At 42.7% G+C, this 25,075-nt stretch overlaps 1 protein-coding gene across 2 annotated transcripts; it reads right to left on the minus strand.

Moving 5' to 3' along the window:
- Positions 1 to 383: 383 nt before the first annotated feature.
- On the minus strand, positions 384 to 7,532 carry EMB2279 (pentatricopeptide (PPR) repeat-containing protein). 2 transcript variants are annotated; one of them, XM_048699999.2, is made up of 9 exons: positions 5,868 to 7,527; positions 4,945 to 5,136; positions 4,569 to 4,650; positions 4,289 to 4,480; positions 4,074 to 4,187; positions 3,634 to 3,724; positions 3,412 to 3,569; positions 1,594 to 2,019; positions 384 to 1,122 (listed from the first exon to the last, which is right to left on the minus strand). In XM_048699999.2, the coding sequence occupies exons 1-9, from the start codon at positions 7,172 to 7,174 to the stop codon at positions 745 to 747; spliced, it is 2,940 nt and encodes a 979-aa protein (XP_048555956.1). In that variant the 5' UTR covers positions 7,175 to 7,527; the 3' UTR covers positions 384 to 744. The 2 variants fall into 2 exon arrangements, with proteins under 2 accessions (XP_048555956.1, XP_048555957.1); XM_048700000.2 differs by lacking the exon at positions 1,594 to 2,019 and having other exon boundaries at positions 5,868 to 7,532.
- Between the last annotated feature and the right edge of the window lie 17,543 nt (positions 7,533 to 25,075).

Raw genomic sequence — 25,075 nt, forward strand, 5'->3', positions numbered from 1 at the left:
TCAGAAACGGGCGTGGATGGTGTCCGGACCCCCGAAAAGCCTCAATGTTTGTTGCGGGGAAAAGTACGTTCAAACCATACCGCACATCGATACAGACCCGTATTAGATGATTTTCGCTGTCACAGTACGGTCCAGACGTATGCGGACGGTTTAAGGGTCCAGTCGAAGATGCTCTAACTGGCACCAATCCGGCGACGGCGACGAGCTTGTCCCTGTGTGCTGGTCCCAATCGAACGCAACGTAGAAACAGATGGAAACTCTATCGACAGGAGCGCAAATTTCTCCAGATGGAGCCTTCCGGAGACAAAAGATCATTTGTACCAGCCCTACCAAACAAGCGGCGGACATAGTTTTAGACTCTGCAAATCCATTGCAACTAGACACACTCGGAAATTTTTGTCTGACTGAACATATAGCTATCAACATGCACTATCGTCCATGTATCCTATCATAGTGATACCAGCTACTCGCACTGTCACTGTTACACCATTTAGATGATGAAACAACAAGCAAACATGCTTACGCCACGCATCGCCAAGGGTGACGATGGCAATGCCAAAGGTTGCTTCTGCTAATTACCAGCAACCAACCCAACCAAAATGCTACTCCTACTCTGGTACAGTAGTATATCATCAAAGTTGGTCTTCTTGGAAAAGAGCATGAAAGCCACAAGCAGACCAGTGATTCCCTACCCACTGATAACCGAACTTTGAACGACGAAAGGATAGGAGGCTAACATGGCGGTCAAGAATTACAGAAAGGCATCCGTCCATCAGAAGGCGCCTTTCCACCAGAACCACGAAGGAATTCTGTACAGCTGCTCAGAACATTTTCGTACGAGGAATGGCAGGAACTCCCTGGCCTTGAGAAGTCATCGAGTTCATGGACAAGCTTGGCGACGCTCTCCTCCTCGAGGAGGTCCGCGTTCCGGTTCAGAAGATTCGACCACGACTTGGAGGAAACGCTGCCTATCTTGCTCTCCTCAAAGCTGCTGATGCAGGAGAGTGCTGCCGTCGTATGGCCTTGTCTCAGTTTTAGGCAGAATCTTTCCATTATCATGGCAGCCGGTGGAACCCGACCACTGTGACACAGGTAGTCCCATACGTCTTCCAGCAGCTGCTCCTGAATAATGACGGACAACAGATAGCAAGGGTGAGAACAGACACTCCAGATGGATTAACCAACCAGTTCGACACCTATTGTGCCTAATGTAATTTCAATTTGAAACGCCTATTCTATCATGCTACTCTTTTACTTGAAATTCCTTTTTAAGGCTACGGATACAATCTAGTGAGGCATATTGTCATGAGGGCCCAAATGTCTGCATGTATTTACACCCCAAAAAAGGTTTAGCATACGTTTCAAACTGAATGGCAGGGACTTTGATATGGCCTTTGTGTATCAATTTAAAAATAATTACGCCATATGGCAACATGCTCCTATCACCATGTCAGGCATGACCTACATTATCACTGGCTAACCAGAATGCTCTTAGACCTGAATAATTATGTGAAATGAATATTCTAGCTTTATAAGCTAGATCTTTAAGAACATCCATAGGTAATCAAAACCATGAGCATATGAGATAAGTACCTTCCCGCTCCTATAGGCATCAAGTACCATACGTAGGTGCCTTCGTTCGTCAAAATGGTAGCCGCTAGATAACATTTTGCGAAATGCGTACTCGAAGTCATTCCACTTTTTTGCTTCAGCACAAGCATCCAAGAAAGTATTGAAAGTAAACTTGTCTGCAATTGCTTGTTCACCCAAATCCGCTTTACTCCTTATCCTGCCATTTAGAATATTCTCCAGCAGATCTTTTGCGTCTTCAAACATTCCATGATCTATGTATGACTTTAGCATAATGTTGCAAGTCACATTATTAGGTGAGCAGTAGTTGCACATTTCTTTAAATATGTATTTAGCATTTTCTATGCTTCCACTATCTATGCAAGTTTGAATAAGTCCTGTGTAGGTAACAACCAGCGGTTTGTTCGCAACCTTGCATATCTTCTCAACCTGAGTACAATTATTATCAGACAAAAGTTGAGAGTAAACAAACAGTCTGAGGACATTACACAAATAGTGCATAGACAGGTTACGAGGTTATAAATATAGATACAGAGGCTCAAATGTAGTAGTGCTCTGTCCTCTTACGAGTTTATGATCACAAAGTTTTTTTTTTGTCGAACACACGCCCAAAAGTGTGTCAGTTTGTATTAGAAGAAGAACAAGAACTAGGCTAGCAAAAGCCTAAACACTAACGAAATGAAACGGAAGTGGCCGCAAGTTTTGATCGCAGGATTTTCCAAACATGGGAATAGGAAAAATGCAGGATTGCAATGCCCACTGAAGTCCTATAGGATCGGATTTGAACCAAAGTTTGTTTGATTGCACCATAAGGGAAACAAAGGGTTCTTTCCAAGTGATTTGAGAGTCAATAGAAAACTTCCTTTGTAATGTTGTGCGAAGAAATCGTTGAGAAAACTCCAACAGCATTCAATCCTACAAACCAAACAACCCATATAGAAAGTTTCATAAAGATTCCAATCCTAAAATTCCTGTATCATTTGAATAAAAGAATCCCTGAATCTCATTTCCTAAGTTGCGTCCACATGTATTTTAAAGAGTATTAGTAGCTGGCTGGAACTACCCTCAAATCAAAAGCTCTGCAATGAAAATTAGAGGGTCGGAACCGAATTCCATATGTTTTTGTTGAAATATATTGCCCACCTCCCTCCATCAGTTCGGACTTTTGGATGAGTTGGCTGGTGCATGAATTCAATATGGTATCCGAGCCAAGAGGTCTTGAGTTCAAGACCCTGCCAACGCAGTATTAAATAAAACGATTCTGCAGCCTACATCGATCCCACGTCTAAGGACTAAAATGGCCTAGACGTGAGGGGGAGTGTTGAAATATATTGCCCACCTCCCTCCATCAATTCGGACTTTTGGATGAGTTGGCTGGTGCATGAATTCAATAGTTTTGACTGCTTGCTTCGCATCTAAATATTAGTAGTTCCATGTCCCAACACACAACGCCTACTTCGACCAAAATATAATGCATGCAATCAGGCCTGTCCTAGCTTGAGAACAAAAATTGTTAAACCATATATGTCTTGTCAAGTGTACAATCAAGAATAACACTGATTCTCCTCATAAGGTCATGATAACAAATATTGTATTGTAAAATCACAATAACTCATTGATTCTAACGTAGTTGAAATACTTAACCGTCGGTGTGCCCAATGTAAACTTATTTTTATGCATTATTTTTTTTAAATAATTAACAGTTGCGAGTAAATCAAGATGAAATTAACTAACAAAAGGAATTTCGCTATCAATGTCAGCTGTGAGCTGTGGCAAATGTATTACACATTAACTCGTTAACTGCACTTGTGTAAGCCATACCTGGAGAAGTGCTTCTTTGCACCGCCCTCCACTGCAAAGGCACCGAGCAAGGTCATAATAGAGACTAGCCGAACCAACAATTCCACGATTTTCCATATCCTTCACGGCCATGACTGCTTCATCGATCTTTCCTTCTCTCCAGAGTGCATTTACGAGAACTGTAACCAGCATGAAGTCTCAGACATGAACTTTAAACTAATTATTTCAACTTCTAGTTATTACCTTTATAGTTCAGTGCACCAGGTATTGATTTTTGCTTCACCCTGTCGAAGACCTCATACACCAAGTTATACTTGCCACAAACAAGCATTACCTGCACTGCCACGAAATTAAACTAGACTAAAAATGGATTATGCTGCACAAGAATTGTGCCCAGTATATATAACATGGTGTTGCGGAAATCAGAAAAGAACCAAGCTTAAGCAACAAATTTACAGGTGAAACATTCTGTATAATGAGCTGCTCGTAGGAAACCAGGACACTTTCATGTGTAGTTCTATCAAAAAAAATATATATATATATATATATAATGCTTTGTTATGTTGCAGAAAATCTAAAGAGGTCTGTAGAAGTTCCCCTTCAGGGCCCAGCATAGTTGGGTGGGAGAGAATATAAAGGGTATGTGTTATATTGTATTTGTATGTGTATCACGATCAGCATACCTCCATTACAAGACCATATGTTGTATTAGTTGGGCGAATATTCTTCTCTTTCAACTGTTGCAGTACCCAGAATGTCCCTTCCCACTGCTTTTGTTGAACGCAAGCATTCAAAACCTACGTACGAGCAGAAGCAGTTATGTTCAACTGATAGACTTCACCATGCTCATGGTGTGCTGATTCCACGCACATATCACATTTGCTACAAATAAACTCACCGCATTGTATACGATGAGGTCTGGTTCCAACCGAGGATCCCAATTCTGAACAGGACCCACCATAAACTTCTTCCTAGGAGGGGAACGCATGCAATCAATCACATCAAATAGTTCTTTCACAAGACCAGCTTGCCCGAGAGTCACAGCAATACAATGATAAGCTGCAATGTCAGGATAAGAAGATAATTGGTCCTGCAAATGAAATATAGGAACAGCATCTAAATAAGATGAAGATAAATATTTTTGCATAAAATAAGATGAAGATAAGTACAAGTTATACCAGCATGGTGTAAAATACATTCAGTGCCTCGAAAGGTCTCTTTGCCTTCCCAAGAACATCAAGGACTGTTGTATAAATATACCTACATCAGAAGGTGCTTATAAAGATCATATGCACTTCATATACTAAGCAGTATACCCGTTTAATGAGATCATGGGGAGGTACCAAGGAAAATTAATCAAGAAACTACTTCAAGCATGCGCACATAGATCAACCAACTTATTGATATGGTTAACAACTCGGCAGCACTACAGTTGTGCTACATATATCAAAGCAGTTAAAAACTTAAAATGCATGCTACAAAAACAAAAACAAAAAAATGCAGATTTAAGATTGGTAAAAAACATAGAAGCATATAAGTGGGTAGCTATTCTACCTGCTCTTGTAGGACTTGAATCTTTCACGTGATTGAAGCCATTCAACAACTTGCAGAACACGTTTCCAGTTTCCATATCGACCCAATATTTGAACAATCCTTAGGATAGAGTGATCAGTGAATTTGATCTGTGCATCATGAATCATCTTGGAGAATTTCCACTCTGGAGTATTTACATCTGTAGCATTGAGCCTTCAAAATATAGAATTATAAGAAATTAACTAAGATTATAAGATAGTGGTGATTCCATGTGATGAATCATAACCAGTTATGCTGAAAGCACGAAATACAAAATATTTCCGTAGTCAGCTCAGCTTACAAGTTCCATTGCTGGGTTACAGTCGGTAATGAACTTTTCAAAAAATTATCTGCATAAATGCATGCAAGAATTCTCCAAAACAAACTGTAAATAATAGTTTGCATCTAGGCATCACAATGTAAATAATAGCTTGGTAATGATTAAAGTTGGAACAGTCTGATAATGATTACGGAATACATATTCCCACTTTATAACCTGTACATAACCACTAAACATTAGAAGAATATATCTGAGCGTGATCTTTCTAGAAGTTCAGCATTATCACTGGAATGATTTATCATATAAGATTTTATAAGGATTGGTGAGAATGTAAGCTAAGTAGGTTAGACCTTTAGAGTTATCGTATATTTGATGTGAATGATGATGGTAAATTGCGCCGCTAGTAAAGATACAGAGCAGTTTAAATACAATTTGAATAAAAATAATAATAGCAAAAATAAGTGATAATATTAATATTGAGTACATGTAAACTACCATCATTAACCAATCATAAGAGGCTACTGCGCATGTCAAACAAAAATAAGAGGCTAGTATGTTCAACTTATACATCAGAAAACTATGATAACTTAAGCATTAGAATAAAGGCAATTATATGAAGACTCACCGACTAGCTAATTTCTGAATCCTTTCTTCTATTTCCATTTGAAGAGCCCGTGGCCTGTTCCTGACATCAGTGAATGCCTCAAAAGTCTTGAAAGCAGCCCTATCATCAATAACAGCTTTTGAATCTCTTCTAACAAACTTCCCCTGTTGAACATTTTCTCCTCTGTGCATTCGCATTGTTTCAGGTTTTCCACGCTCCAGACTATCACTCCGATGACCATAGTTCTCGGACACTGTTTGTGTATGGCCGTATCTTTTGCTTACAATAGGTTTGCTATAGTCCACATTATTATCTCTAAAACTACCTACAAGATTTCTTCTTGAATTCTCTGTTCTTTGCTGGTATCTTTGAAATTTACTGCCAGCATTGACCTCGCTACTGGAAACTTTTCCCTCTCTAGGATATTTGAAGTCATGCTCCTGTATATTACTTCTTGCATTGGTAGACCTGGTGTTCCTCAATATAACGCTGCTATCCCGAGTCACAGAAGTACGGCTTACAACAGAAGTTGCCCGTCCTTGTAAATCCTTCCGTGCATTTGACTGGGCATTTCTGTTCCCTGCTGATTCATGAACAACCACACCACCTTTATTATCTCTAGTCTTCACATATGATGCTGATGGAAACTGCTTGCGGTCGTCAGTATCAGTACTGTCCCCAATTCTGCTTCGTTCGCCTCGAACTATTCTTCTCTGTACATATTCTTCAACTTTCCTCTGACCATCACTGCTATTTTTAACATCACCCACCATTCCTTTTCCCACCAATCCAGTAAATTCTTCTGCGCTGTCATTCGTCGCTAGCCTCTCACCCCTGCCTTGGTCACCCCCTCTGTCCCTTTGAGCCCCTCTATTCCTCTCAAATGACTTCTTCCTTGGATCAACTGACTCTCTATCCTGTCGTCGACCAGCTGATGCATCGCCATCGCCCGTGAACCTCCTCCTGGAACTCCGGCCATCCGAATCGCCTCCCTGCAAACTCTTGCTCCTGTCCAACTTCACCGACTCCATCATCTTCACATAGTCGGTGAATGTGGGGCTAAAAGTGAGCTCCTTCTCGATGTGCCGCAACTCTGACGAACCGGCGCCGGCCTCGCCGCTAGCCAGGGCACCCGCGGCCCGGAACCCGGCATCAAGAAACCTGCCTCGTCTGACCAAAACCCAGCTCAACGGCGACGCGGAGACGTCCCTCCTCGGGACCAAAAAGCACTGACCGGCGCTCGAATTAGGCTGCAGGGAGGGGAGCAAAACCCCGCACCCGCCCAGATTGAGCAGCCCCATGCTCGCGTTTGGCGGCACCGCCGCCATCGCCCCTGGTCGGCCGGTGGGTTTGCAGCCCCTACCGCATTCTTGTGGTGGCAGCCTCCACCGAGAAACTCGCCACTTCGGCAGGTGGCGGAACTGAATGAAATGAAAAAAAAAAGACGAAAATTCGGCCGGCCCTAGGTGGGGGACGCAGGGCGCCGCTGGAAGAGCACGGCAAGAATCCTTTGACGGAGGCAGATGGATTCAGAGGAGGCAGAGCGCGAGTACCTTCTTGTCCTGCGTTATCTCCTCTTCGGGAGGCGGGGGAGAGAGGGAGGGAGCTGGGAAGGGGTGCTCGGCTGCGCGTGCTCGGCTGCGGAGAGAGAACGGCGATGACGATATTTTACCCGACGGGCCCAAATATGGCGTTGCCCGATTGTGATCACTCGAGGCCCATGGCCTGTTATTCCTCCTTGCACATCATTGTCTTTGTCTCTTTGATTCTTTCTAAAATATTGTCTTTCAGATTCGCTAAAAAAATGAAATTTCAGATCTACACAGACAAATTGAAAATTTGCAAAACTATGCCCCTGTCGTTGCCGTCTCCGACGGCATCTCCAACACCAACCACCCGCAACCTTCCGGACCGCGTGATCCTATATCCGTCCGCGAGTCGACCTTGATGTCCTTTTTTCTACAAACCGAAAGCAAACTGGGGGGCTTTGCAGGAGCCTGAACCGCTGCCATGCAAGCGTCCAATAAACCTGGCCCACACAAAACCACTCTCCCTCATCCACTTTCCCACCAGAGTGCCGGCTCCATGTTCATGTAGGCCCTGAGCGGATGCGACCGCTCACTAGAGCCGGCATTGGAGCCGCGCGCCGGCCAAGAGCACCGTCCGCTACGCACGCCTTCTCGCTGCATTGAATCGGCATCCGTCAGCCCGTCTACCGCCATTAAATCAGCACGTGTGCCGAGAAACCTACTCCGATGCCCCGAGCGCCACGCGTCCGTCCCTATGTTGCCCGCATTAAACACCTCTCCTACTAGCGCCTCGCATCTGCCCGTTATTTTGTAGCGACCAGACCTCAAACAGTCTGATCTCTGTGCTCCGGTGTCATCCCTGGATCAGTAATGCTGACACCACACAGTATTCGGAGGATTTATAGCAGAGTAGCAATCACACACTTATTACATCGAGTGTCTTAAAAGAGAACTTATTACAATAAATATGGCTTAAGGCCATCTAATAATGATAACAGCGGAAGGCTTGGAAGATAAGTGAGTCCATCAACTCCAATGGCATCACTGAGTATAGAACCACGACCTAAAACTCCTTAATCGTCGTCTGAAAAGTCTGCAACATTAACGTTGCAGCCCGAAACGGGTCAGCACATGGAATATGCTGGCAAGGTAACACATAGAGAGTAATCGAATGAAACAGCTATACTATATGCATATATGGCTGGTGGAAAGCTCTATGGTTACAGTTTTGCGTAAAGCCAATTTTTCCCTACTTCAAAGGAATAATTTAATTACTATCATGGTGGTTGTTAAACATTGAGAATGGTTGACAGCATTCTCAATCCTAATTAAAGTAATCATCATTAAACAAAACCCAACAAAATTAATTTAGAGTAACATGTTGAGATTCACATGATAATCCAAGTACTAGATACTCAAGATGTCTATAACCGGGGACACGGCTAACCATGATTAGTTTATTACACTCTGCAGAGGTTTGCGCACTTTTCCCCACAAGACTCGATCGCCTTCGTTTGGTTTCTCGCACTACATGGTGTTTGAGAAGACGGATGACCGAGACATAGTCTTTCAGAAGCGCTAGCACCTTATGATCGGGTAGACCGTACCACGTATATCCCCTACATCTGCTAGTCTACCACTGTAAGAGTTCGCACGACTTAGTCAACTATGCTAGAGCCCATAATAGCTTGTGGCTGCACACGGAAGTTTCTAGTATGAATAGTCTCATGATCCCTTTGAGCCTGGGTGGCGGTCCAAAAGAAAACAGGTAAGTCCTGAAATACCCAGGTGCCTCAATCCACCCAGATGTGTGTTTAAGTTGCCACCTTAGATAAACCATTAATTAACAAACTCACATCTGTCATGGATATCACTCAATCCACGTCTACTAGCATAGCATGGCATAATAAGCAAACGCAGAAGTAACTCTCAAAGATTTGATAATAACAGGTAATAGATGCTACCTCATCTACTTTCCATCCCACAATTTAATTAGATCCTAATCATGCAATGTGTGAGGATTGATCTAATGCAATAAAACTGGGTAGTAGAAAAGGTATGATCAAAGTGTTACTTGCCTTGTTGATGGTCCGCGAAACCTAGAGATTCGAAGTAACAAGCGGCGCACTCCGGGTATTCTATCACAGACAAACAAACAAGCATACAATAAATACTCATCTAATGCACAGATAAAACTCAAATAAGAGATCTAATTAGAAGGTTCAACTTAAGAACTACGGTTGGCAAAAGAATCAAATCGAACAAAGCAACGAAAGTCAAACGGCGAAAGAAAACGACTTCGTTCTAGTAATCTGGATCTAGGGCAAATTTTACAGTAGCAAAATCTTGTTTAAGTTGGTTAAACGGATAGAGGGTTTCGAGACGAAACTCCAGGCGCTTGAATCGCCTGATTCCGATAAACGAGCGAAAAGTTATACTAAAAAGAAAATCGGATTGGGAATCGCGATCAGAAAAATCGCGGATTTAATCGGAGAAAAAGAAAAACGACGAACGCTCGCTAGAACGAACGAACGGACGAACACTCGTTATTTAAATAAACCGGAAAAACCGATCTATTAAAAAAACCGAATCTAAAAAAACTGGCAAAAAACCAACGAAAAAACCGAACGGTTTTTCTAAATAAAAACGGGCACGGATTTCGAGGCGGCGGCGAACCTCGGCGGGCGTGCGGCGGCGGCGGCGGCTCCGGCGGTCGGCGAGGCGGCGAGGCGGCGCGGCGGCGGCGAGGCGGCGCGGGGCGAGGCGGGCGGCGGCGGCGGCGCTGGGGGCGGCGGGCGGCGCTAGGGTTTGGGCGCGGGTGGCTGGCTTCGGCTGGGCCTCCCCCCGGCTTATAAAGCCTAGTGGGCCGGGAGTCCGGGTCGGACACGGCCCCTAGGTCGGTTCGTTTTTTTTAAATATTCCGCTCGGAAGAAAAAATAAAAAGAAATACTAAACGGACTCCAAAAATTCCGAAATAAATTTTCACGGGTTTCTAAAATCAAGCCTCACAAGGTGAACATTTATTTGGGACCTAAATGCAAATTTTGAAAAACACACATTTTTCCTAAATTCAAATAAAACACCGAAAAATTCCGAAATAAAATCTTATTTGATTTTAGTATTAAATCATCAATATTTCTTTATTTTGGGAAAGTCATTTTATTCCCTCTCTCATAATTTTGTAATAGAAATAATTGATGATAAAATAAATAAAATCAAATGATCCTATTCTCAAAATTTGAGAGAACTCAAATATGAAAATAACAAAATCCCCAACTCTCTCCGTGGGTCCTTGAGTTGCGTAGAATTTCTAGGATCAACCAAAATGCAAAATAAAATATGCTATGCAATGATGATCTAATGTATAACATTCCAAATTGAAAATTTGGGATGTTACAAACCTACCCCCTTAAGATGAATCTCGCCCTCGAGATTCGGGTTGGCTAAAAAATAGGTGAGGGTGGTCCTTGAGCAACTCTTCCTCTCGCTCCCAGGTGGCTTCATCCTCTGTGTGGTGGCTCCACTGAACTTTGCAAAACTTGATAACCTTGCTGCGGGTAACTCGATTGGCAAACTCGAGAATCTTAATTGGTTTCTCCTCGTAGGTCAAATCGTTATCCAACTGAATAGTCTCTAAAGGCACTGTGTCTCTCAACAGTATGTCAGCCATCTCCGCGTGACACTTCTTCAACTGGGAAATGTGGGACACATCATGAACTCCTGACAATCCTTCGGGCAATTCCAACTTGTAGGCCACTTCTCCCATACGCTCCAAAACTCGATATGATCCTACAAATCGTGGCGCTAACTTTCCTTTAACTCCAAAACGTTTTGTTCCCCGAAGTGGAGATACTCGAAGATAAGCTCTATCTTCAATTTCGTAAACTGTCTCCTTGCGTTTAGAATCTGCATAACTCTTCTGTCTGGACTGGGCTACCTTGAGCCTATCGCGAATCAACTTCACCTTCTGTTTAGACTCTTTAATCAAGTCAGGTCCAAACAACTGGCGGTCTCCAACTTCGTCCCATGACAACGGTGTCCTGCACCTCCTTCCGTACAAGGCTTTGAAAGGGGCCATCTTTAAACTGGTTTGGTAACTGTTGTTGTAAGAGAACTCTGCATATGGCAAATTATCGTCCCAACTAGATCCATAGTCTAGCGCACAAGCTCTCAGCATATCCTCCAAAATCTGATTGACTCTCTCGGTCTGTCCATCTGTCTGTGGATGAAAAGCTGTACTGAATTCTAGCCTGGTACCCAAAGTTTCGTGTAACTGCTTCCAGAACTTTGAGGTAAACTGGGTTCCTCTATCTGATACGATACTACTTGGAACTCCATGCAGACATATGATCTTGGTCATGTATATCTTTGCCAACTTAGCACTGGTGTAAGTGGTCTTTACCGGGATAAAATGAGCTACCTTCGTCAATCGATCGAATACAACCCAAATCGAGTCATAGCCTGAACGAGTCCTGGGCAATCCCATGATAAAATCCATGCCTAGCTTATCCCACTTCCATTCGGGTATTGGCAATGGTTGTAACAATCCTGCTGGCTTCTGATGCTCCGCCTTTACTCTCTGGCATACATCACAAACTGCTACATATTCTGCAATATCCTTCTTCATTCCAGTCCACTAGAAAATGTCCTTCAAATCCAAATACATCTTGGTATTTCCTGGGTGAATTGAATACGGTGAGTCGTGTGCCTCTTGCAAAATCAACTTCCTGATCTCCGGGTCATTGGGCACGTAAACGCGGTCTTCAAACCATAGAGTATCGTGTTCATGCTCACGAAATCCTTTAGCTTTTCCTTTGCTCAATTTCTCCTTAATAGCGGCAATCTCTTTGTCGGTCTTTTGAGCTTCTCTGATTCTATCCATCAAAGTTGACTGAATCTCCAATGCTGCTATATGGCCTCTCGGAACTATTTCCAAACATAGTTCACGTAGATTTTCTGCTAATTCCTTGGGTATCTCTCCCGTCATTAACGTATTGACATGGCTCTTACGGCTTAATGCGTCAGCTACTACATTAGCCTTTCCGGGGTGATAATGCAATTTCATATCATAATCCTTGATAAGCTCCAACCATCTCCTTTGTCTGAGATTCAACTCCTTCTGTGTGAAAATGTACTTCAAACTCTTATGATCCGTGTACACCTCACAATGATTTCCAATGAGGAAATGTCTCCATGTTTTCAAAGCATGCACTACGGCTACTAACTCCAAATCATGCGTAGCATAATTCAACGCATGAGGCTTCAGTTGTCTTGAGGCATATGAAACAACTCTCCCTTCCTGCATAAGCACTGCTCCAAGTCCTCAACGTGAAGCGTCACAATACACCTCATAATCTTTGGTCTGGTCTGGCAAAATCAACACTGGTGAGGTAACCAAACGTTTTTTCAACTCCTGGAAACTAGACTCACATTCCTCCGTCCATACGAACTTGGTATCCTTCTTTAATAACTCTGTCATAGGCTTCGCAATCTTTGAGAAATTCTCAATAAATCTCCGGTAGTATCCTGCGAGTCCAAGAAAACTCCGGATCTCTCCAACTGTGGTTGGTGCTTCCCATTTGGTCACGGTTTCAACTTTAGCGGGATCTACTGCTATACCTTCTCCAGATATAACGTGTCCGAGAAATCCTACTTCCTTCAACCAAAACTCACATTTGCTGAACTTGGCATATAATTGTTGTTCTCTGAGCTTTCCAAGTACCAAACGCAAATGCTCCTTATGCTCCTCTTCATTTTTTGAATAAACCAGGATATGATCAATGAACACTATGACGAACTTATCCAAAAACTCCATAAACACTTTGTTCATCATGTTCATAAAATAGGCAGGTGCGTTAGTCAGACCAAATGACATAACGGTATACTCGTATAGCCCATACCTGATGGTAAAAGCTGTCTTCGGAATATCCTGTTCTCGAATCTTCAACTGGTGGTATCCTGATCGCAGATCGATCTTGGAAAATACCTTAGCTCCTTGCAAACGATCAAACAGATCATTAATCATTGATAGTGGGTACTTGTTCTTGATCGTTACTTCATTCAATCCTCGATAATCAACAACCATCCTTAACGATCCACCCTTCTTCTCCACTAGAAGTACTGGCGATCCCCAAGGCGAAGAACTTGGGTGAATATATCCCTTATCCAGTAACTCCTTAATCTGCTTCTTAATTTCCACCAAATCCTTTGCTGGCATCCTATATGGTCTCTTTGATATTGGCCCTGTGCCTGGCAATAACTCAATCAAAAACTCAATATCTCTATCCGGTGGCATGCCTGGCAACTCCTCTGGAAATACTTCAGGGAAATCCCTTACCACTGGTACTTCCTCCTGCACAACTCCTGTTAAGCAATTTACTTGAGTCCTCTTCGGCACATGTCGGGATACATACTTGATCCTTCTCCCTTCTAGTGTGGTAAGCAAAATTGACTTGCTAGCACATTCAATATTCCCTTCATACTTTGATAACCAATCCATGCCTAATATCACATCCAATCCTTGGGATTCCAATACTATTAGGTCTGAGGGAAAAACATAGTTACCAATCCTTAATGGTAACCGATCACACCATAGACTAGCCACATACTCTGCTCCAGGCGAGGTTACTAACATGGGTGACCTAAGGGCTTGGGTTGATAGGTTATACTTATCCAAAAATCCCCTTGAGATATATGAATGCGATGCACGAGTATCAAAAAGAACGAGTGCAGTAAATGACTTAACCAAAAACTTACCTATTACTGCATCGGGCTGAGCTTCAACCTCCTCCACGCTAACGTGGTTCACCTGTCCCCTGTTGAAAGGGTTCGACTTCTTCCCAAAGCTTCCATTGCCATTTCCATTTTGTATTTCAGGGCACTCATTAGCATAATGTCCGGTCTTCGAACACTTATAGCAAGTGACTTGGCTCAGGTCCTTCTTGGCTGGGGTTGATGGGTTGGTGCGGTTCTGGCCGTTGCTTCCTCCATTGCCATTACCATTCTTGGTGTCATTGTGATTGTGCGAGCTACCTCCTCCATGGGTATGCTGAAAATGTCCTCCCGGTTTAGGGGTAAAATATGGCTTCTGGTGAGCTCCAGAACTATACTTTCCTTGTCCATACTTCCTCTTGCGATTCTCAATTTGCTGCTGCTTCCCTTCAATCATAAGAGAACGATCTACCAACTCCTGATAGTTGTTGAAGGTTGCTACCATCAACTGCATGCTCAACTCATCATTCAGTCTTTCCAGAAACTTCTCCTGCTTAGCTGCATCTGTAGCAACGTCATCTGGGGCATAACGTGCTAACTTACTAAAGTCCTCCACATACTGGCCAACTGTCCGTCCTCCATGGCGTAAGTTGCGAAACTCACGTTTCTTCATGGCCATAACTCCTGCTGAAACATGTGCAGTTCGAAAAGCCTGCTGAAACTGGTCCCATGTGACAGTATCGACTCGGAAAGTGGCTGTGAAATTCTCCCACCATGAGGCTGCGGGTCCTTCTAACTGATGTGCGGCAAACTTCACCTTCTCCGCATCTGTGCATCCTGCTGTGGTCAACTCCCTAGCTGTCTTGCAGAGCCAATCATCTGCTACTATCGGCTCGGTGCTACTGGAAAACATCGGCGGATTTAGCCTAAGAAAACGGGCTAAGTGATCAACAGGTGGTGGTGGTGGTGGGTTGTTGTTGTTGTTCCCTTGATTCTGATTCTGGACTAGCAACTGCATCAATGTGTTCTGCTGCTGGATCAACTGAGTGAGCTCCGGTGGGAAGGCAAATCCGGGGTCACGTCTCGGAGGCATCTGAGGGTTTAGAAAAGATGAGATATAAGAATAGAGGGGGTCTAAAAAGAAAACACTACCCATATGCACATGAGGCAAAAGCAAACAATTCACTTCATTCAATCAAACAAGGGCATACAATCGATCTAATTATCGCAAAAGTGCTCGGACTATTATATTTACATGGTGGACTACTACTACTGATGAGGTGGTCTACTAGAAATATTCTTCGGTTGCAGACTCCATGATATCTGCTCCAGCTTCATCAACATAATCATCATCGCTACTATCTTGTTCTGAGTCGGTGCCGTCGATGATGATGTAGTCTTCCGGGCTAATCTCCTTGGGTTCTTCGTCTTCATCTACTGGCGTAGGGCCTCCCATAAATATTCCAATCTTCATTGTTAAGTCGGCATTCTTGTCCACCAATACTTTAATTTCCTCTTCATACTCTTCACGTGTAGCCTTGAGTTCTTCCTCCAGTTCCTTGATTCTAGTCTTAGCCTTCTTCTGATCTATCATGTCGGCGCACATCTGGTTCTCCTGTCATCGAATGTGCTGGTTTAGCTCCTGAATAAAAGCTGCAATTGATCTATCCTTCTCGGTGCTGATCATCTCCCAGTGTTCATCTCGGCGCCCACAAATCTGGTAGATAGTATCCTTGAGATCCTTGTGGTAGACATCTCCAATGCGTCCCATGGCGATGTGAGCTGCCATGCTCTGTCCTAGACTCCAAGTTGGTGCATCGAAAGAAAACTCTATGGGCTCAGTGACTGGCATGAACGTCCTTCCTGGAACTTGAACTTGAATCATCCAGCGCTCTTCTTCAGGTAAAGTGGCGTTGTAGGTTCCCGTGAAGCTTGGTACTCCTATGTTCAGGTATCTAGTGACTTCCTTCAAGTGACGTCCAAAAGGTGTATCTTCATCCGGTTGCATGAACTTGTTCCTTGCATCCGCCATCCTAAAGAGTAGAAAAGATGAGAGGTCAGAAGAGAAGAGAGTGAATAGTGATCTAGGTCTTTTAGCTTAGTGGTCGTGTTCTACAGTCAGCTTGTGCTCTAGTACCATCTCTGTAGCGACCAGACCTCAAACAGTCTGATCTCTGTGCTCCGGTGTCATCCCTGGATCAGTAATGCTGACACCACACATTACTCGGAGGATTTATAGCAGAGTAGCAATCACACACTTATTACATCGAGTGTCTCAAAAGAGAACTTATTACAATAAATATGGCTTAAGGCCATCTAATAACGATAACAGCGGAAGGCTTGAAAGATAAGTGAGTCCATCAACTCCAACGGCATCACTGAGTATAGAACCACGACCTAAAACTCCTTAATCATCGTCTAAAAAGTCTGCAACATTAACGTTGCAGCCCGAAACGGGTCAGCACATGGAATATGCTGGCAAGGTAACACATAGAGAGTAATCGAATGAAACAGCTATACTATATGCATATATGGCTGGTGGAAAGCTCTATGGTTACAGTTTTGCGTAAAGCCAATTTTTCCCTACTTCAAAGGAATAATTTAATTACTATCATGGTGGTTGTTAAACATTGAGAATGGTTGACAACATTCTCAATCCCAATTAAAGTAATCATCATTAAACAAAACCCAAAAATTAATTTAGAGTAACATGTTGAGATTCACATGATAATCCAAGTACTAGATACTCAAGATGTCCATAACCGGGGACACGGCTAACCATGATTAGTTTATTACACTCTGCAGAGGTTTGCGCACTTTTCCCCACAAGACTCGATCGCCTCCGTTTGGTTTCTCGCACTACATGGTGTTTGAGAAGACGGATGACCGAGACATAGTCTTTCAGAAGCGCTAGCACCTTTCGATCGGGTAGACCGTACCACCTACATCCCCTACATCTGCTAGTCTACCACTGTAAGAGTTCGCACAACTTAGTCAACTATGCTAGAGCCCATAATAGCTTGTGGCTGTACACGGAAGTTTCTAGTATGAATAGTCTCATGATCCCTTTGAGCCTGGGTGGCGGTCCAAAAGAAAACAGGCAAGTCCTGGAATACCCAGGTGCCTCAATCCACCCAGATGTGTATTTAAGTTGCCACCTTAGATAAACCATTAACTAACAAACTCACATCTGTCATGGATATCACTCAATCCACGTCTACTAGCATAGCATGGCATAATAAGCAAACGCAGAAGTAACTCCCAAAGGTTTGATAATAACAGGTAATAGATACTACCTCATCTACTTCCCATCCCACAATTTAATTAGATCCTAATCATGCAGTGTGTGAGGATTGATCTAATGCAATAAAACTGGGTAGTAGAAAAGGTATGATCAAAGTGTTACTTGCCTTACTGATGATCCGCGAAACCTAGAGATTCGAAGTAACAAGCGGCGCACTCCGGGTGTTCTATCGCAGACAAACAAATAAGCATACAATAAGTACTCATCTAATGCACAGGTAAAACTCAAATAAGAGATCTAACCAGAAGGTTCAACTTAAGAACTCCGGTTGGCAAAAGAATCAAATCGAACAAAGCAACGAAAGTCAAACGGCGAAAGAAAACGACTTCGTTCTAGTAATATAGATCTAGGGAAAATTTTACAGTAAAAAATCTTGTTTAAGTTGGTTAAACGGATAGAGGGTTTCGAGACGAAACTCCAGGCGCTTGAATCGCCTGATTCCGATAAATGAGCAAAAAGTTATACTAAAAAGAAAATCGGATCGGGAATCGCGATCAGAAAAATCGCGGATTTAATCCGAGAAAAAGAAAAATGACGAACGCTCGCTAGAACGAACGAACGGACGAACGCTCGTTATTTAAATAAACCGAAAAACTGATCTATTAAAAAACGAATCTAAAAAAACCACGAAAAACCGATGGAAAAACCAAACAATTTTTCTATAAAAAAAACCGGGCACGGATTTCGAGGCGGCGGCGAACCTCGGCGGGCGTGCGGCAGCGGCAGCGGCTCCGGCGGTCGGCGGGGCGGCGAGGCGGCGGCGACGGCGGCGCGGGGCGAGGCGGGCGGCGGCGGGCGGCGCTAGGGTTTGGGCGCGGGTGGCTGGCTTCGGCTGGGCCTCCCCCCAGCTTATAAAGCCTAGTGGGCCGGGAGTCCAGGTTGGACACGGCCCCTAGGTCGGTTCGTTTTTTTAAATATTCCGCTCGGAAGAAAAAATAAAAAGAAATATTAAACGAACTCCAAAAATTCCGAAATAAATTTTCACGGGCTTCTAAAATCAAGCCTCACAAGGTGAACATTTATTTGGGACCTAAATGCAAATTTTGAAAAACACACATTTTTCCTAAATTCAAATAAAACACCGAAAAATTCCGAAATAAAATCTTATTTGATTTTAGTATTAAATCCTCAATATTTCTTTATTTTGGGAAAGTCATTTTATTCCCTCTCTCATAATTTTGTAATAGAAATAATTGATGATAAAATAAATAAAATCAAATGATCCTATTCTCAAAATTTGAGAGAACTCAAATATGAAAATAACGAAATCCCCAACTCTGTCCGTGGGTCCTTGAGTTGCGTAGAATTTCTAGGATCAACCAAAATGCAAAATAAAATATGCTATGCAATGATGATCTAATGTATAACATTCCAAATTGAAAATTTGGGATGTTAAAACGTGGCTAGGCGTCGGGCAAGAACCACATCACACCTTTTTTTGCGAATGAACGACACCACACCTTCGCTCTCCATCTCCTCCTTGTACCACACCTGTCATGGCCTCCAGCTCCAAAGTCTTGTAGGATGGTCTCTTCGACGAGCATAAGAAGGAGCCCTCCAGCATTGCAGTGCCCTGGGTTGCCCGGTGAGATAGTCGGATGCAGGATGGCATGTTGGCAAGCTTTCCGGAGCTGGCGCGACCGCCCTTGCCAAGTCGTTCTCGCCCGTTCAGGCTAGCGAACGCCTTCTACCGGCAAACCCACGTGCAAGCAATGGTGGCAACACGTCCGGTGTTAACCCATAAGTATAGGGAATCCGTTGTAGCCCTTTCGATAAATAAGATGTCGAACCCAGCCACAAGCTAAAGGTAGAATTAATATTCTCTCAAGTTTTATCGACCACCGATACAAATCTATGCACACTAACGTTCGCTTTACCTAAAACAAGAAACAAAAACTACTTTGTAGGAGTGATGGGATACGTTTGCAAGATAATAAAGGTGTTGTTTTAAATAAAGAACAATAAAATAAATATATATAGCAAGTATGGACAAGTGGTGTTAGGATGTGCGAAAAATGTCCCTAAGCAATTGGATATGAAACGTGTGATACTCATCATACTTGGACAGACTGAAGCTAACATACTTTTTGTACTTTGATCATATGTTCTTATGATTGTAACTCTAGCAAACATCCACAAATACTAAAGCTTCATTAATGTAAAACCCAACCATGGGATGAAGTCAAAAGTTGAAAGTGCTAGTTATCGACTAGAGGGGGGGTGAATAGGCGATTTTTATGAAAGTCTTCAAAACACGAGGTCTTTGAAGACAAACAGGTGAAAGGAACCTATTGATATACAGTGGAAGATAGACTACACTAGACAAGCCATAGTCAAGTAAGCAATAAAGTGAAAGTACGAAGACTATCAGCAGCTAGGTAGATTGGATCTGAATGGAAGACAGTATGAAGCCAAACATGTAATTGTCTTCACACGGTGAAGTCAATCAGATCAGGTAAGTAAGAAATGACTTCACGAAGACAAACTGAAATGTAAAAGGTGTTGGGGAACGTAGTAATTTCAAAAAAATTCCTACGCACACGCAAGATCATGGTGATGCATAGCAACGAGAGGAGAGAGTGTTGTCTACGTACCCTTGTAGACCGGAAGCGGAAGCGTTAGCACAACGCAGTTGATGTAGTCGTACGTCTTCACGGCCCGACCGATCAAGCACCGAAACGACGGCACCTCCGAGTTCTAGCACACGTTCAGCTCGATAACGATTCCCGGACTCCGACCCAGCAAAGTGTCGGGGAAGAGTTCCGTCAGCACGATGGCGTGGTGACGATCTTGATGTTCTACCGTCTCAGGGCTTCGCCTAAGCACCGCTATAATATTATCGAGGATTATGCTGGAAGGGGGCACCACACACGGCTAAGAGATCAATGATCAATTGTTGTGTCTTTGGGGTGCCCCCCTGCACCCGTATATAAAGGAGCAAGGGAGGAGGAGGCCGGCCCTAGGAGGGGGCGCGCCAAGTGTGGAGTCCTACTAGGACTCCCTAGTCCTAGTAGGATTCCACCTCCCATATGGAATAGGAAAAGAGGAAGGGAAAATGAGAAGGAAGGAAGGGGGCGCCCCCCTTCCCTAGTCCAATTCGGACCAGACCAAGGGAAGGGGTGCGGCCACCCTTGAGGCCCTTTTCCTTCTTTCCCGTATGGCCCAATAAGGCCCAATACGTATTCCCGTAACTCTCCGGTACTCTGAAAAATACCCGAATCACTCAGAACCTTTCCGATGTCCGAATATAGTCGTCCAATATATCGATCTTTACGTCTCGACCATTTCGAGACTCCTTGTAATGTCCCCGATCTCATACAGGACTCCGAACTCCTTCGGTACATCAAAACTCATAAACTCATAGTATAACTGTCATCGAAACCTTAAGCGTGCGGACCCTACGGGTTCGAGAACAATGTAGACATGACCGAGACACGTCTCCGGTCAATAACCAATAGCGAAACCTGGATGCTCATATTGGCTCCCACATATTCTATGAAGATCTTTATCGGTCAGACCGCATAACAACATACGTTGTTCCCTTTGTCATCGGTATGTTACTTGCCCGAGATTCGATCGTCGGTATCTCAATACCTAGTTCAATCTCGTTACCGGCAAGTCTCTTTACTCATTCCATAATACATCATCCTGCAACTAACTCATTAGTTGCAATGCTTGCAAGGCTTAAGTGATGTGCATTACCGAGATGGCCCAGAGATACCTCTCCGACAATCGGAGTGACAAATCGTAATCTCGAAATACGCCAACCCAACAAGTACCTTCGGAGACACCTGTAGAGCACCTTTATAATCACCCAGTTACGTTGTGACGTTTGGTGGCACACAAAGTGTTCCTCCGGTAAACGGGAGTTGCATAATCCCATAGTCATAGGAACATGTATAAGTCATGAAGAAAGCAATAGCAATGAACTAAACGATCAAGTGCTATGCTAACGGAATGGGTCAAGTCAATCACATCATTCTCCTAATGATGTGATCCCGTTAATCAAATGACAACTCATGTCTATGGTTAGGAAACATAACCATCTTTGATCAACGAGCTAGTCAAGTAGAGGCATACTAGTGACACTCTATTTGTCTATGTATTCACACATGTATTATGTTTCCGGTTAATACAATTCTAGCATGAATAATAAACATTTATCATGATATAAGGAAATAAATAATAACTTTATTATTGCCTCTAGGGCATATTTCCTTCAGTCTCCCACTTGCACTAGAGTCAATAATCTAGTTCATATCGCCATGTGATTTAATACCAATTGTTCACATCACCATGTGATTAACACCCATAGTTCACATCGACATGTGACCAACACCCAAAGGGTTTACTAGAGTCAATAATCTAGTTCACATCGCTATGTGATTAACACCCAAAGAGTACTGAGGTGTGATCATGTTTTGCTTGTGAGAGAAGTTTAGTCAACGGGTCTGCCACATTCAGATCCGTAAGTATTTTGCAAATTTCTATGTCAACAATGCTCTGCACAGAGCTACTGTAGCTAATTGCTCCCACTTTCAATATGTATCCAGATTGAGATTTAGAGTCATCTGGATCAGTGTCAAAATTTGCATCGACGTAACCCTTTACGAAGAACCTTTTGTCACTTCCATAATCGAGAAACATATCCTTATTCCACTAAGGATAATTTTGACAAATGTCCAGTGATCTACTCCTAGATCACTATTATACTCCTTTGCCAAACTCAGGGCAGGGTATACAATAGGTCTGGTACACAGCATGGCATACTTTATAGAACCTATGGCTGAGGCATAGGGAATGACTTTTCATTCTCTCTCTATCTTCTGCCGTGGTCAGGTTTTGAGTCTTACTCAACTTCACACCTTGTAACATAGGCAAGAACTCCTTCTTTGACTGTTCCATTTTGAACTACTTCAAAATCTTGTCAAGGTATGTACTCATTGAAAAACTTATCAAGCGTCTTGATCTATCTCTATAGATCTTGATGCTCAATATGTAAGCAACTTCACCAAGGTCTTTCTTTGAAAAACTCCTTTCAAACATTCCTTTATGCTTTGCAGAATAATTATACATCATCTCCGATCAACAATATGTCATACATATACTTATCAGAAATGCTGTAGTGCTCCCACTCACTTTCTTGTAAATACAGGCTTCACCGCAAGTCTGTATAAAACTATATGCTTTGATCAACTTATCAAAGCGTATATTCCAACTCCGAGATGCTTGCACCAGTCCATAGATGGATCGCTGGAGCTTGCATATTTTGTTAGTACCTTTAGGATTGACAAAACCTTCTGGTTGCATCATATACAACTCTTCTTTAATAAATCCATTAAAGAATGCAGTTTTGATTATCCATTTGCCACATTTCATAAAATGCGACAATTGTTAACATGATTCGGACAGACTTAAGCATAGATACGAGTGAGAAACTCTCATCGTAGTCAACACCTTGAATTTGTCAAAAACCTTTTTGCGACAATTCTAGCTTTGTAGATAGTAACACTACTATCAGCGTCCGTCTTCCTCTTGAAAATCCATTTAATCTCAATGGCTCGCCGATCAATGGGCAAGTCAATCAAAGTCCATACTTTGTTCTCATACATGGATCTCATCTCAGATTTCATGGCCTCAAGTCATTTCGTGGAATCTAGGCTCATCATCGCTTCCTAATAGTTCGTAGGCTCGTCATGGTCAAGTAACATGACCTCCAGAACAGGATTACCGTACCACTCTGGTGCGGATCTCACTCTGGTTTACCTACGGGGTTCGGTAGCAACTTGATCTGAAGTTACATGATCATCATCATTAGCTTCCTCACTAATTGGTGTAGTAGTCACAGGAACATATTTCTGTGATGAACTACTTTCCAATAAGGGAGCAGGTACAGTTACCTCATCAAGTTCTACTTTCCTCCCACTCACTTCTTTCGAGAGAAACTCCTTCTCTAGAAAGGATCCATTCTCAGCAACGAATAACTTGCCTTCGGATCTGTGATAGAAGATGTACCCAACAATTTCTTTTGGGTATCCTATGAAGATTTACTTCTCCGATTTGGGTTCGAGCTTATCATGTTGAAACTTTTTCACATAAGCATCGCAGTCCCAAACTTTAAGAAACGACAGCTTAGGTTTCTCGCCAAACCACAGTTCATACGGTGTCATCTCCACGGATTTAGATGGTGCCCTATTTAACGTGAATGTAGCTGTCTCTAATGTATAACCCCAAAACGATAGTGGTAGATCGATAAGAGACATCATAGATCGCACCATACTAATAAAACACGGTTACGACGTTCGGACACACCATTACACTCTGGTGTTCCAGGTGGCGTGAGTAGTGAAACTATTTCACATTGTTTTAACTGAAGGCCAAACTCTAACTGAAATATTTTACCTCTGCGATCATATTGTAGAAACTTTTATTTTCTTATTACGATGATTCTATACTTCACTCTGAAATTCTTTGAACTTTTCAAATATTTCAGACTTGTGTTTCATTAAGTAGATATACCCATATCTGCTCAAATCATCTGTGAAGGTCAGAAAATAACGATACTTGCCACGAGCCTTAACACTCATCGGACCGCATACATCAGTATGTATTATTTCCAATAAGTCAGTTGCTCGCTCCATTGTTCCGGAGAACAGAGTCTTAGTCATCTTGCCCATGAGGCATGGTTCGCAAGCATCAACTGATTCATAATCAAGTGATTCCAAAAACCCATCAGCATGGATTTTCTTCATGCGCTTTACACCAATATGATTTAAATGACATTGCCACAAATAAGTTGCACTATCATTATTAACTTTGCATCTTTTGGCTTCAATATTATGAATATGTGTATCACTATGATCGAGATCCAACAAACCATTTTCATTGGGTGTATGACCATAGAAAGTTTTATTCATGTAAACAGAACAACAATTATTCTCTAGTTTACATGAATAACCGTATTGCAATAAACATGATCCAATCATATTCATGCTCAACGCAAATACTAAATAACATTTATTTTAGGTTCAACACTAATCCCGAAAGTATAGGAAGTGTGCGATGATGATCATATCAATCTTGGAACCACTTCCAACACACATCGTCACTTCACCCTTAACTAGTCTCTGTTCGTTCTGCAACTCCCGTTTCGAGTTACTACTCTTAGCAACTGAACCAGTATCAAATACTGAGGGGTTGCCACGAACACTAGTAAAATACACATCAATAATATGTATATCAAATATACATTTGTTCACTTTGCCATCCTTCTTATCTGCCAAATACTTGGGGCAGTTCCGCTTCCAGTGACGAGTCCCTTTGCAGTAGAAGCATTTAGTCCCAGGCTTAGGACCAGACTTGGGCTTCTTCTCTTGAGCAGCAACTTGCTTGCCATTCTTCTTGAAGTTCCCTTTCTTTCCCTTTGCCCTTTTCTTGAAACTAGTGGTCTTGTTAATCATCAACACTTGATGCTCTTTCTTGATTTCTACCTTCATCGCTTTCATCATCATGAAAAGCTCGGGAATCATTTTCATCATCCCTTGCATACTATAGTTCATCACGAAGTTCTACTGACTTGGTGATGGTGACTAGAGAATTCTGTCAATCACTATTTTATCTGGAAGATTAACTCCCACTTGATTCAAGTGATTATAGTACCCAGAAAATCTGAGCACATGCTCACT

The sequence above is a fragment of the Triticum urartu genome, chromosome 3A, assembly GCF_056163025.1.
Source record: "Triticum urartu cultivar PI428250 chromosome 3A, HENAU_Tu73, whole genome shotgun sequence".
Taxonomy (NCBI): Eukaryota; Viridiplantae; Streptophyta; class Magnoliopsida; order Poales; family Poaceae; genus Triticum; species Triticum urartu.

Bases quoted from the DNA above. Each gene is read 5' to 3' on its own strand.
- EMB2279 (XM_048699999.2), bottom strand. From the start codon at position 7,174: ATGGCGGCGGTGCCGCCAAACGCGAGCATGGGGCTGCTCAATCTGGGC. The intron at 4,651-4,944 runs GTAGAATAGCTA...CTTCTGATGTAG, and splicing joins TTCAAGTCCTACAAGAGCAG to GTATATTTATACAACAGTCC. The intron at 2,020-3,411 runs GTATGGCTTACA...AATTGTACTCAG, and splicing joins GCAAAGAAGCACTTCTCCAG to GTTGAGAAGATATGCAAGGT.